At 35.1% G+C, this 15,125-nt stretch overlaps 1 protein-coding gene across 1 annotated transcript in view; it reads right to left on the bottom strand.

Annotated features, from left to right (window-relative positions):
- Positions 1-15,125, bottom strand: part of LOC119806550 (transmembrane protease serine 11F) — a 65,478-nt gene that overhangs the window by 8,131 nt on the left and 42,222 nt on the right. Inside the window, exons 5-8 of the mRNA XM_042054641.1 lie at positions 12,504-12,622; positions 5,450-5,517; positions 4,152-4,315; positions 1,318-1,356 (exon numbers count right to left, since the gene is read on the bottom strand). Coding sequence (XP_041910575.1) covers positions 1,318-1,356; positions 4,152-4,315; positions 5,450-5,517; positions 12,504-12,622 — 390 coding nt within the window. The remainder of the gene's footprint in view (positions 1-1,317; positions 1,357-4,151; positions 4,316-5,449; positions 5,518-12,503; positions 12,623-15,125) is intronic.

Here is a 15,125-nt window from a genome sequence, read left to right as displayed (position 1 = left end):
AATAATATGAGTTGAAAATAATAAGTGAGCTTAGAAATAGAAGCAAAAACAAAAACAGCTTTACTGGATGCAGAATAGATTTGAAAGTTTGAAAGTGCCGACAGCTAGACTGACCAAATGCTCTGCAAGGGAAGGTGGCTTTGGGCTTTTACATCAAGTGTGAGTGTAATAACATAGCATCCTTTGAGGGAGAGAGATGAGATTGGGAAAAGTTCACAGTTTACAAACTAATGCAAACTCTTGTGATCATAAATTTTGCAAGTCTCCTAAGTCAAGAAATAAGCAATAAGCTGACCAGTCTTGTGTGCCTCATACCTGTTAAGATATAATTAGTCTGGGGAAAGCATTCTCTATGATGGATTGAGTTCCTGATATGAAATATCTTTGTGGTAACTTGCCTATGTCAGCATGGAATTAAAGTATATAAAAATATCTGTGTTCTCCTATTGACCATCCTAGAGTCATTGATCATTTATTTTTTATCAATTATCAATGAACATCAAAAATGACTTTATATTCTTTTAAATATCGATAGATAGATAGATACATAGATACATAGATAGAGAGAGAGATACAGATATAGGTATACATGCATGTATGCCTTGGACACAAATTGTTGTACATCACCTAGCTAGTGAGTGACACAGTGGTATATAACATTAGGATAGTTAGTCCACATCCAATAGAACTTTACTGTTGAGTGACAACCCATCGCTGATCATGATCTAGGTCATGATTTATCCTCCATGTGACAAGAAGAATCAATTTATTATCTTTGATATATTTTACTAATTTTATATAAATTTTTATTTTCTAAAACATAGAATAGTTGGGAAAAAAGTTTATTTGCTGCTATCAAATCTTCAATTGATCTAACTTTTGAAAAACCTTTCAAATCAACCTTTGAAAAACCTTGCAAGTGTTCTTACAACATGGATAGTAGGCAGATATTTGCCTACAAAACTCAGAATATATTCAGGTGTGATTAAGTGAAGCAGGGAGAAAACCTTAAACACTTGAAAAGTAAAAACTTCAACTCGGCCCTCTCATAAATCATAGAGAATATTAAAATACTTTAAGAATATTAATATAACATCTAAAACATTACACAACATATATAAAGGATAGAAAATAAAATCACATTGATATATACCTAATACGTGACATATTAAGAATAGAAATGGAAAGACTGAGTATTTGGTTTATGAAGGTATAAAAAGAAACAGAAAATCTTGTCATCTGTACTAGCTTTTTTGCGATTCTTATTCATTCTTTTTATTAAGAAATAAACGGTTAATTGTGGACTTTGGGACTTACGACTATTGAGGAGATTTCTCATCTTTTTGCTGTCAATAGCTGTAAGAAGAGAACACAAGTTAGTTGACATGACAGCACAGTCTCTTTCCTGTGCTATTTTGCTCATATGTTTATGAATAGCATTGTTAATTATTTAAAGTATCCACAATTCAGGAAGACATTGAAGTTTTCATAGCCAAGTAATATACAACCATCATCTGGCTCAATCACTGATTCAAATAATAGAATTTCATTTGATAATCAACTCAGAGCATCTGATTTTATGATTTTTCTTTCAAAAATATGTAAAACAGTTAGGAATGAAGGAGCAAGGGTAAATGTCCTGGTAGTTTTTTTTTTTTTTTTTTTTTACAGGGCTGTAGCCAAAGTCAAAGAAGTGAGTCTCCAATTTCCATCCCAGGGTCAATGATGAAGGCAGACTCTCAGGGCCCAGTTTCAAGGTCCTAATCTAACAAGAACTGGGAATTCTGTCCATGGATCTTGCTGACTTTCCCCTGAGATCCTCTCATATTGAAGTGCCTGAAAAGTTCATGACTCGACACTAAGAGAAGAGCATGAAGTTCCTTCACTTAAAACCTGTCCAAAAACTCTGTTCCTTCACAGCTCTTATCCCACAGTTATGCCCTGTGGAGAGGTAGCTGGAGACTAGCTAGCGGTCCAGTGTGAGCAGATCCTGCCTTGTCAGTCCTTTTTATCCCTGCAATGAGCTTTCCTTCTTCCCTAGATGTGGCTGCTCAGGAAAGAAGGTCTTGGGATCTACCATTGAGTAGGGTTAGAGAATTCATCTATGACCCATTCTTCACAGAAAGGTAGATGGTCTCAGATCCCCAGTACCTGGTTTGGAAAACAGGAATTCTAGTTGCTATTGCTCACCTTCGAGCAGAAGAGAGAAAAGTAGGGAGTGTGAGATCCAGAAAGAACTGTCTTTGAAGGCCCTTTAGATTTACTTTAGTTCAAAATGTTCCACACCCAACAACATACTTTAGATTATTCCGTTGTTTTCCAAATAGGAATGTAAGCCCTAATCCTTACTAGGGATTTCACAGAAATGTTTTAATGAATGGTGTGTATGTAATGGAAAATATTTGCAAATGAATATTTGTTATCAACATTGTCTTAGAATATTCTCATATAAAAACAGCCTGTATTATAAAAATGTCATTGTGTATAAACAAGGCCAAAAATACTGTTGACAACTGTAAGAAATTCTATAACATGCAGTGAACTTTGATCATTTACATTTTCCTCTAAGTCTGTGATCATAACTTGGAAATAGCTACATTATCAATAGCCAAGATTTTCTCTGAGGATCCTCTTTACAGAGTGATAAATATGTTCTATTTTCTCTTGGAGCAAAATGTTTTAACATAAAAATAATACTTAGTAAATAGCATGATCATCATGTCTAACACCTATGTAATATACAGGCTAATTTGACTTAAAGATGTCCAAGAAGATTCTGCAAGTCTCTTCTCTCTTTTATATGAAATCAAAAGTAACTAAACTTAGAAATTCATGAGCTACAGTGAAGGAGCTGGAAGACCTACTGTCCTGAGATGTAGACAACTATAAAAGGTACTAAGGAGGTAAATGAAAAAGAGACTAGTCCAATCCTTTCATCTTAAAACACCATTTAAGACAGTATTTTATTTAAAACAATATTTTATTCCCTAATTGCATTTTTTTCATAGAACAACAGAATCCCTCTAGATTTCTAATTAGCTCTAACAGACTTTTCATTTTAATTTCATAAACTATTTGAACTTAATTTTCTTCTCTGTTCTACTTTGGGGAAAACAAGGACTTTACTAATAATTTTTTTTCTTTTGGAAGCAACATGGAAATAATGTAAACTATTTTGACATTAGAAATGTCAGAGGATCTTTATAGTTTATGCCTCTCTTATTTCAGAATTATTCTTTATACACAGGATTGTGTCTTTGATATAAAAATTAACTCTTGGGGTATAGAGATGGTTCAGTAATCAAGGGGACTTATTGTTCTTGCAGAAGACTTGGGGGATTTTAGCAGCCACACCTGCCTGTAATCCCAACACCAAAGGATCAGGCATCCTCTTCAGGCCTCCATTAGCCTCTCCACACACGTGCACCTGAACTCAAACAGGCACACACACTCACATAAATAGGGAAAAATTATATAAGACAAACAAACAAACAAAAACTCTCTAAAGTGTACCTATAAAAGGATTCTGAGTTTCACAATATTTCTGTTTAATTTTGGCTACTTTTGCTGGCTCTTGTTTCAGGGCGTTGTTTATTGTCAAGCTCTCCATGTAAAATGTTGAAAATAATGTCCACCCTTTGATGGATCTTAAAATATCCAATAACATTTGGTTTAAAAACTTAGAAACTTTGTCAAAAGTCTCATAAGTATAGAAAAAAGTATAGTTCCAAATTTTACCTCATAGTGAATTTTTATTTTAGGTTTTCTCAATGCTGATATGTTTTCATTTATTTAGTGTGTGTATATGTGTTGTGTTCATGTGTGTGAGCACACACTCATGTGTGAGCATGCACTTGCATGCACACACTATGTATATTTAGGAGCCCAAGGATATCAAAAAAGTGTCAACTACCTTGTAACTTCGCATGCAGGTAATTGTGCACTGGCATGTGGATGCTGGGAAGTGAACCTGAGCCCTTTGCATGAACAGAAAGTGTTCTTAAATGCTGACTCATCTCTCCAGGCCCATTGATATATTTACTAGTGGTGAGTTTGTGAAATGGGAAGATACACGAACTAGATTCTTATAGTTGCAGGCAATTGCAATCAAAGAGAATTGGGAAAATGGCAAACAGCAACAAAATACTTACGTGTGAGGCTAAATGATGGTTTATTTATAGTCAGAGGCAACTGTTTGATCTTCAGACCTTGGTATAAGGTCCTTTCAATTTTTTTCTTGATTCGTTCAGTACTATCAGTAGATGGGTATCGAAACATTAGCACCATAAGAATGTTCACACCCTGTTCATCTGGACTGGAGCAAAATAGAAAAAACAATGATTCCATCTCTGCGCTCTCCATGAATTTAAAGAAACATTGTGGATGCTGTCTGTGCACACGAGACTTCACATTGCATCCAGATTAAGGGGGCAAGATGGAATGCATGACAATAGGGAATGCTGCAAACACTGCAGCAGAGAAAGCAACATAATGGAAAGAAGAAGAGCAGTCTCCATCTTTCCTCAGTTTGGAGAGTCCTGTGAGGGGCTCATGAAACCATACTTTGTGTTTACTTGAACAGGTTGCTTTTTTTTTTCATGGTTTATTTTTTTATATTTAAAAATTTCCATCTCCTCCCCTCCTCCTCCCCCTTCGCTCCCCTCCTTCTCCCCCTTCCCTGAGCCCCACATTGGAACACTGGACTGAGCTCCCAAGGTCCTGATGAGGAGCAGAAGGAGAGAGAACATGAGAAAGAAAGTCAGGAACATGACACTTCAAGAGAGTACACTTCAAGAGAGGCTAGAAATGCAGTAGAGTTCTATGCTCAGAAGGCAAAGAAGAATGGACATGATGCACACACATGGTCTCTGCCACATTTCACTGGAGAATAATGACCTCAGCCTCCTTACTGCTTTTATTCGAAATGCCTTTAAAAGCATTAAGAAGAAAGGGGGATACACAAAGGAAAAGACATAAAAAGACTAATTACCACTAAGAAGTTAGCCATATATATCCTTTCTATCAGCCACCTGTCTATCATCTCTATCAGCCACCTATTATCCCCTCTATCTTTTTTATTTTCTATTTATATATATATATATATTATATGTATAATCTATCAATTATCTGTATCATCTACCTATTATCTACTAGATAATAGACTACCTATTTGCCATCTCTATATATCTCTATCATCTATCTAATTATCAAAATAATCAATCACTTCTGTATGTATCTATCAACTATCTAAGTATCACCAACCTGTCATCTCTCCATCTATCTCAGTGTGAAATCTAGGGCTTTTAAACATTATATTAAAACATACATAGGAGCTGGTGCGATGGCTCAGCAGAGAAGGGTGCTTTCTGCCAAGCCTGATGACTTGAGTTTCATCCCTGGAATCCCCATGGTGGAAGCAGAGAACTGACTCCTCCTGTAAGTTACGTACCTTATCTTGATAACATGGGACTTGATAAATCGACCCACTCCAGAAGAACGTCGGAATATCCTAGACATCTGATAAAAATAAATAAATAAATAAATGTTAGTCCTGAGAAACATAGTATTTTTTATCTATCAAGAAATTTTTGGTAAAGAATAGGTTTTTAGTTGATTTTCATGATCCATAGTGGCTTTCAACAGTGAGCAGACTAAATCTGTGTTCAAATCCTCATAGGACTGAACAACTTTTTCAAAATGATCAAATTTCCTGAACCTCTGTAAAATGGGAGTGACTGTGATCTGCCTTACAGAGTTAATTTGCGAAGTAAAATTGGGAGCTGGAAAGATGGATCAGTGGCTACGAATCCTTTCCTGAAACCGTAAGGATACACATATGGATCCCAGTACCTGTGAGATAACCCAGGCTTCCTTCCAGACTCCTGAAATTCCAGCTCCTGGGGGCTGCAGAAAGTTGCTGCTTTTAGCCTAGCCCCAAAAGCAAGCATCCTGGGTCCAAGGAAAAACTGTGGCTCAAAGAAACAGGTGAAAAGTGATGTACATAAGAGGATACTCTATGTGATATGCTCTCCTGGCCTTGTATGTTCACAGAAAAGTGTGCACATGCACTTACATAGACCGCCCAAAACACACACACACGCAGACAAACAAACAGAATTTAAAAAAGTAAATAAAATTATACTATACGTTTGATATCTAGCAAACTACTTATATAATAATTTCAGTCTTAATTATCAAATGAATTAAAGTGTGGGTTATTTTTAAGACACCAACCTCAGTTCTTAAAAAGCCCAGCGTCCTGTTTGCTACACTCTACAGCATCTGGTCTACCACTGTCACCATGTCTGTTGACTTTGTCAGTGATTACTATATCACTCGACCATTTGAATGACGATAACAGCTGTGACACCTCACTGTCTCACTGTGAGTCATTGCTCTGAGGCATGCAGAGCCTAACACCCATTGCACCACACTGTATATCATGAGAATGACGTTCCTCAATCTTTCCAGAATGAAGCTGTGAAGGTTTGGGATGTTCAGAGAACTTATTTCCTAAAAAGCACTGATGCCTTAAAAGGAGGCATGCTGAAACTTACCCTCAAAGAGCACTGGGCTGACCATCAAAAGGCAGAAGACACAGGTCTATGTTAACTTAACCAAAGTATACTTATGAGCTAAGTCTCACACTCCAACCTACAGATACAACACATTTTGGAAACAAGGGGTTCTGTGTTCCTGCTCTATATACTTTCTTCCTCTCCTTGACTCTGCAGAGCCAGTACAACACTCAGAAGATTCTACCTTTTAAATAGTGAATCCATTTTCCTTGTTTTAGTCTAGTGGTGGACTATTGTCGTCTTAGAACCCTGTGTTATATGATCCTTCTTGTTCCTGCAGTTTACCCCCACAGTGCAAGCAAAACTGACACATATTAAATAGAAAGATGAATATATTAAGCTCTTGCTTCCAGACAGTATCCTCCTCAGTGTAAGTGGTATTAGCTTTCTTCTTTGTTGGTCCCATCATCACTCTGCCTTCACTTGAGGTCCACCTCTGCCTGTCTGTGGTTTTATAAAAGATAATATGAACATGTACACCAATTCCATAAATTGGTCACCATGAGGTATCTATTAGTAAATGAATGAACAAAGAAAATATATTGTGATATAAATGCATAATGGATTTTAAGTCATATGGAAGAATGAAGTTGTGTTGTCAGGATAATAGATGGAACTAGAAAGAGCAGAGTAAGAAAAATAAGTTAAACACAGAAAGACAAATACCACATTCTTTCTCATATGTGAATCCTTGATCTTAGGTATAAAATCCTTAAATATATAAAAGTATATATATATACATATATATGTATATATATATATATATATATATATATATATATTAGTGTAAGAATATGAGAAAAGAAAGAGGGTAGGGAAGGTGAGAGGGGGATAAAGGAGACTGTCTTAGAAGTTAGAAGTTAATATGTTTAAAGTTCAGGATAAATGTAAATGAAAATATATTTCTAAAATTAATCACTGTGTACATGAATATACCAACAAGATTTTTTTTTATTGTAAAGGTACTAGAGAGATGGTATGGTTCAGGCATTAAAGGTTAGGCTCACAACGAAAACACCAATTTTTTAAAAAAGTTTGTGTGGATTTACCCAGGATACAACCCAAAAAGTCAGTTAGGATAAACTAATAAGTTTCTGAGAAAAAATAAAATAAAAGATTATCGGGGAAATGCCCTGCTACTTCAGTTACTAACTTGGAAAGTACATTTAGCTGGCATTAGCTGTATTTTTCAATGTGAAATAAAATAAGGAACAACATTAGCCCAAAATCATTATTTGATCCCCTGAAATCAGCCATTTTTGAAACCAAGTGAGTCTCTACTTTTTCCCACTGTCTTCATTTTCTTTATCTATGTTTTAACTTACCCTTGTTTAATGCGATTTAACCCCGAATATGTTCTAATGTCAACAGAGGAGAACAGCACAAACAAACAGAAAGACAAGCAACACCAGACTATCCTTCAGGTGACTGAGAGATGTTGGCCAATGGAGATTTACTTTTATAGTTGCTTATCCAACAAATAAAAATGTCTTTTATTTCTTTAGAAATTTCTTAAGACAGGCTGGAGAGATGGCTCAGTCATTAGAAGTTAAATCAAAAGGACAAGAAATTTCTTAAGTCTTTAGTTTTTTCTTTACATTACAGTGAACTGTGATGAGAAATTTCAGCATATAAATATTATTCAACAATAAAGTCATGATCGTCTTAACTAAATTGCTTAGTGGATAGATGTTCCAGTGTCTGTGAGTGCTGGCTGATAGCACCTTACATCTGTACTTCCCGCAGCCTTGTCCTTGTCTAACCTGGGAAACTTGCCCAGTGATGTCTGGAAAGTTATTCTTTACCTTTTTTAGGCAACACCTTTTGGTGTATGACAAACAACCCAGCCCTTCTATGTCTGCTAGGAATCACCTTTGTGATGTAACCTAAGCCCCAGATTTTCCAGACAAATCAAGCTGAGCCTGGATTTTTGAAACCACATTTTTGCTAATTTTCTTCCTGTATACATTCCATCTGTCTTTACATTCTAAGTAAAATTTTCTGGAATTATTAGTCCAAAAAATCATTTAATCAGAAATCTTTGTTAATCAGGAACTTCCAGACACAGAATTTGCTTCTTGTGACTCAAAACAGATAAGAATAAGTTCTCTGGAAGCAGAGAATGCTGTGTCCTCTCCTTGGAAGTTCTGTTACCACAATTCCCAATTTTTAGATGAGGCTTAGTCTGTAGTGAGGAAATATTCAGTAAACTTCAGTGGAAAAGTTGTTTCCATAGTAAGAGTTTGTATCTTGTGCATTTTTCATATTTCAAATGTTATATCCTTGAATAGAAAGATAATGGGAGGAATTTTAATACAGATCCTCAAGCTTTAGTGTTGTTTTAGAATGTTTAAAAACTCTTGAAATGGGTTTTAGTGAATGTTCTTACAGTACACAGGATTCGATGACAATAAAGTGAACAGCTTTAACTTGCCAAACCAGCTAAACTGAGAATGAAACCAATCTAATCTTGTTTCTTTTGGGGGGGGGGGTTGGAATGGATTTTAATTACATTTCTCCCTTCCTTTTTCTCCCTCTGTATCCTCCTGAATATCCTCCTTACTCTTCTTCAAATTCATGTCATTTATATACTGATAAATACAGCATGTTCAGTGCACATAATGCTACCTGTATGTATGTTTCAGGATTGATCATTTGCCACTGGGCAACCAATTGATGTGCTCGTCTCTAAGAAGGAGTCCTTTGCCCATCCCCAGCTTTTCACAGTTGCTTTATTTTAATCTGTTTTAACTCTGCCCCAAAGAGCAGAGTATTATACAAGCGATCTAACAAATAAGTCCATGGCAACCCTAATCATGGTGCAGCCCTGAGATTACAGGTTGTTTGTAGACAGAGAAAGGTACTAAGAACAATGACTAGCTTTAATATTTCTACTGAGGACCATGATATAAAGTATCGATTTAAATGTACATAAACAATTCTATTGTCATATGCTTTATTTAGCCAATCTCTTGGCCACTAATAAAATAGATTACTGTCTATGATCATGATTTGACATAATCTTAGAGAATAGATTCTACAAATATTCACAATATGGATACAAAAAACAATTTATAAATTTATTGAATAGATATAAAAATAGATGAATGAGTCATAAGTTACAGTTTTTCGGTACCATCACAAATATGTTTGGAATGGAAAAAATCAATAACTGGAAAGTTGCAGCTGGTATAAAAGAGAGATGAAAGAAAAATACCTAAAACTGAAAGACTATGAAATGTTTTCTACATTTTTTAGAAGCACAATAGTTCCTAGTACTAATGAATGAAAATTAGTGAGTTGTTTCTTCTGAAAAGATACTATAATCAACTAGGAAACCCTCATTTGCATATTGTGTACAAAAGTCTTTACTGTACAAACACTTTAATTCTGTTTGCTCTCCTTTAAAAAAGTGGATCGAGAATGAGAAATTAGGAAGAAAAGAGCAAATGAAATATTCAAAGAGAGAAGTAGCATTAAGAAGATACTGACTCCTGAGAACTAGCAATTATGAAAAGGTGAATGTGGACTACATCAAAATAAATGGATTTAGGTTCAAGGTGACAGACTTCTCTTTAAAAACCTCACAAAATTATGTTAGATATAAGAGTAGGGATAAGCCCAAACACTGATAAAAAGTAGGAAAAAATTTCCTTAATAGATGAGAGATTCATTTCATGTCTTGAACTCAGACAACAAAAGAAAAATAACTGAAGTACGATTAATAAAAACTCAGGGATTGATATTGGGATCAACTTGTAGATCCAAAAATCAAAGCAGCCAGTCACTGACTCAACCTCAGTCCAAAATGGTGATCCTGCCTCCAAGAATCTCAGAATGAGACTGTGTCTGAGAGCTGTTTTCTCCCACTTTATAATCCTCTCTAGTCCTAGGATTAAAGGCGTGCACCACTGGGATTAAAGACAAGCACCACCCAGTTTCTATGGAGACTAGTGTGTCTATTGGGATTAAAAGTGTGTGTTATCACTGCCTGGCTGTAAGACTGACCAGTGTGGCCATTTTACTCTCCCGATCCCCAGGCAAGCTTTATTTATTAAAATACAATTGAAATGCCACTACAAGTAGCTGGTTAGAGAGATGGCTCAACAGTTTAGTATTGGCTGCTCTTCCAAAGTACCTAGGCTCTATCCAAGCACCCACTTTGGGCAGCTCACAACCACCTGCCACTCTAACTGCAGGGAAAAACAAGTAATTATTTATTTGGTTTTCCTTTAATCCATGGAATCCAATTAGTGCTGCTTATATTGGAATAAGGTGTAGGGTGTTGAAAAAACTTAGGAATTGGAAGTGAAGTGTAGATATGAGCAAGATACATTGTACACATGTATAAAATTTTCAAAAAAGAATACATTTCTAAAAAAGGGTAATACTTTAAAGGAACAATTTAAAGTTTTAATGAAATACATCAAGGAAGTCCTAAATTAGTTACTTATTTTGTGCAGCCCTCTACATTTGAAGCATGTTAAATCAAATCCTAACATGGAAATGTGTGTCTCTGTGTGTGTCTCTGTGTGTGTATGTATGTGTGTCTGTGTGTGGGTCTCTGTGTGTGCATGCCTGTGTGTGTGTCCGTGTGTGTCTACTTGTATGTCTGTGTTTGTATGTATCTATGTGTGTGTATATGTTTGTGTGTATGTATATTTGATACATAAAAGCAAAATGCAATATTAGCCAAGATAAACTCAAAGAAGACTAAAATCCTAGATGTATTGGGTGTACTGAATGTACATTCTGAAGAATATATGAGTTCAGAAACCAGTAAATTTGGTATTATTAAGCTATTTATCTTAAAATGAGAGATCTGAAGATAGATTGCTTTGGAGGGCATTGAATTCAATATTTAAAAGTCTCATCAGAATGAAAAATTATAGAGAAATGTGGAGGAAGACCTTGTGAAGAAGAAGACGGATATTATAGATTTCACTGTTTGCAGCAACAGATTAAGGGACTCTTGGGGTAGCCAGAAGCTGAAATAGATAAGGATAATTCTTTGCTATAGCCTTTCCTGGCACAGCTGACACTTGGTTCGCCTACTTTTGCCTTTTAAAACAGTTAAAGAAAAAATATTCTATTGCTTTAAACCACACAGTTTTGTGGTAATTTTCAATGGTAACCCCAACAAACTAATGTCACAAAGATCAACACTCACTGTTGATTTATATAATGACACAGCAGATTCTCATCCCCATCAACTTAGACCGTGAAACCCAATATGGACAAGTTCAACAGAACCACCATATATGGGCTGCCCATGCGTGCACCTCAGATGCTACTTATAGAGTGAAAAATAGTTGAGCAGTGGAAGAGGTTATACACCTCAGTTAGCAGGCTGAAACTGTCTTTGTGGAGGAGCTGGTCTGACAGGTAAGCATGGGACTGACTATTGTACCATAGTAGTCCTAAGAACACTGATTTTTATATTAGGAAGGAAATGATTTGATTATTTAATTCAAACACTCATGTGACTCAGTTACATATAGCATAAATTTTAAATACAAAAGGCAAAGCCAGGGTCTTAAAAGTTAATTATATTGAATCAGAGTGTTTTCTCATGCAAATACAAATGGTACTGATGAGAAAATAATGATATCAATAATATTTTAAAGTTTAGATCACCTGTCCATTTAAATATAGTATAACAGTAATAAAATCGCAAAGAACAAATGTAGAAAGGTTATTTTCAATATATATTACTGATAAAGGCTTATATATAAAAGAGCAAAATAATTAACAAACATTAACCGAAAAAAAATTTACACACCAGATAACTATTGTGAAATTTAATTAATAAATAAGGAAATGAAAATTAATTCCTTAGTGAGATAGACTGCTAGCATGACAAATTTGAATAGTCAAATGTTAAATTTTAAGAAGGACTAGATCAAGATTTCTCATTGAGCTTACCATTCTCTCAATCTGATGACTTCTTTCTATAAACTCTCTTGATGACCTCACCCCATAATTTTCTTTGTATCTGATGTTTGTGACTTGAAAAGAGGCGAGGTAATAGAATGACTTATCATCTGAAAGGCAAGAATGGAAGATCCTGGGTTACATGTGCTGTGTTCCTTGTTCCTACCCCTAATAAATCTATTTCCATTTAAAATAAAAGTTACAATAGCACTCAAAAATCTCAGCTTATAATTTCATCATATCATTGAAGTCAGCCAAAACAGAAAACTTGGTTCCAAAAGAATGCTGACTGATGCACATGCACATCAAAATTATCCTACATTTGACATGCAACATATAATGAAAAATCAATATCAAAAGAAATCATAAAAGTGTGTGCTTTATTCCTTTGAACTGTTAATATAGATTTATCACATGCAGGATTTTGATGACACAATTGCCCAAATTTTAAAAATCTATTCTCTCCATAAATTCCCCTATCACCAGCAATCTAGTTTATGCTTTTGTCATCAAGACAAGACATACTTCTTGTGAGTATCCCTGCCTCTTCTCCCATTCTTCACACAGTAGCCGGTTCTGTGGAGAGCTGTCCTCGAGACTGCCAATTTGGCGATATTACCTGCTCACCTAAAGCCTTTCCATTTTCGCACTATCATGGGAAGGAGTCTTCTTTTCTACATACTTAGATTTTGTGTTGAAGCAACAGCAAAACTGTGCTTTTCTTTCTTTAGCATCTCCCTCAAGATTTTGCTTCTGCTCTTGCTTTTTCTAGAAATATCTTTCATAGCGTGTTCTCTACAGTTTCATCCTATTCTTGACATTACCTCTTTTCAAGATGGTACGTAGAGCATTCGCACTGAGCCAGCAACCACAACTAAAAAGCTATACTACACTTTGAAGAGTGCCTACTGTGGTATTCTAAAAGTTTATCCTTTTTTTTTCAATAGGAGGCCAGCTTCTGGAGAGGAACTTTGGACTACTTTTCATTCAAGGAGGAAGAAACATTTCCAATAATATTAGCAAAAGAACCCAGAACCATAATTTCCTAAGCTTTTCTTTTTATAAAGTACTGAATTAAGAAATAGTTATTTCAATACTCTGTACTTACAAAGTACACAGCATTTTATGTTAAAATTCCCATTTTAATTTAATTACAGTTTCATTTGAAAACATTTTTAGACCAAAAATTATAACAAAGGTCTGAAATTACTAAGAATTACATTTATAAGAGAATAAACATGGCCTAATACTAATACCTACAAGTACTTAATGTTACTATTTGGTTTATTTTTTTCTATTTAAACTGTTGTTTAATCTGGTTGAGATGGAATACTATCACAATTTTATATTTTCTTGTTGTTTATGAGTTAATTCTAAGAAAATTTCTGTTTTTTTTTCCTTTCCTTTTTTTTTTTTTAAATGGTCTCTCTGAAAAATTCTGGTTGTCCTAGAACTCACTCTGCTGACCAGGATGGCCTCAAACTCACAGAGATTGACCTGTCTCTGCTTTCAGGGTGCTGAGACTAGAGGTATGCACCACCATGCCAGCTAGTATTTTGTTTTTTATTGTTCACTTAAAAGTTGAAAAAGATGCATAACCAATTATTTTTACCTAAATAATTTATGCTGCATTTGATTGTATATATGGTTTCACTTTTATGATCATGGCTTAATTCTTTATCATGTGCATGGATGAATGAACCAATATTTGTCAAGTTTGTAGCAGACACCAAGTTCTAATCAATCACTTTTTACATGCAGTGAATTAATGGATCCAGGCTGTATCTCAATGCATATCGTCACAAGATTTTTTAACTGAGTTATTTTATAAGAGCTTCTATTATTTTCTTCAGTGACAGGTATTGTTTTAGGGATGTCTATATCTATTTATATCTCAATACATTTTAGTATATTAAAACCTCAAAAAATAAAAAGGACTTGTGGGAGTCACTAAATTTTTAAACAAAATGTCAGTAATTTATGTTTACAAATATGCTAAGACAAATGTAAGTGGATCTTAGCTGTGTATCATGTGACTTATCCTGATACTATTTTCCATACAGATAGAATTAGTTCTGAGTTTTCCTTTCTCCCCCAGTCATGAAATAATTTTACTTTCAAACTCAATGTTGGCTTTGGCTTCTTCAAGATGTTTTTGGGGTAACATTTTATATAATAAGCTATTATTTTCTCCTTTCTTCCCCTCCTTTTTTTCACTTCCCTTCTCCTTTCTTCTAACCCTTCTTCCTTCCTTCCATCCTTCCTTCCTTTCTTCCTTCCATCCTTCCTTCCTTCGTTCCTTTTTTCTTCCATCTTTCCTACCTTCCTTCCTTCCTTCCTTCCTTCCTTCCTTCCTTCCTTCCTTCCTTCCTTCTTTCCTTCTTACTTTCACTTCTTTCCATGTCTTTATGTCTTTGTGGTAGGAGGGATCTGAATCCACAACCTAGCACCTCCTAGGAAGTTGTGCTTCTACTGAACAATATCCTCAGCATTCTTTACTTTTAATCTTGAGCCTGTTCATTGGACGTGGCTGACCTTGTCTTCACTCTGTGACTCAGGCAGTCTTTGAACTTGTATTTCTCCTGTTACAGTCTCTTGAATACTGGGACTACT

The sequence above is a fragment of the Arvicola amphibius genome, chromosome 1 (assembly GCF_903992535.2).
Source record: "Arvicola amphibius chromosome 1, mArvAmp1.2, whole genome shotgun sequence".
NCBI classification, from domain to species: Eukaryota; Metazoa; Chordata; class Mammalia; order Rodentia; family Cricetidae; genus Arvicola; species Arvicola amphibius.
The sequence above is the reverse complement of the archived record's forward strand: the minus strand, read 5'-3'. Positions and strand labels throughout refer to the sequence as shown.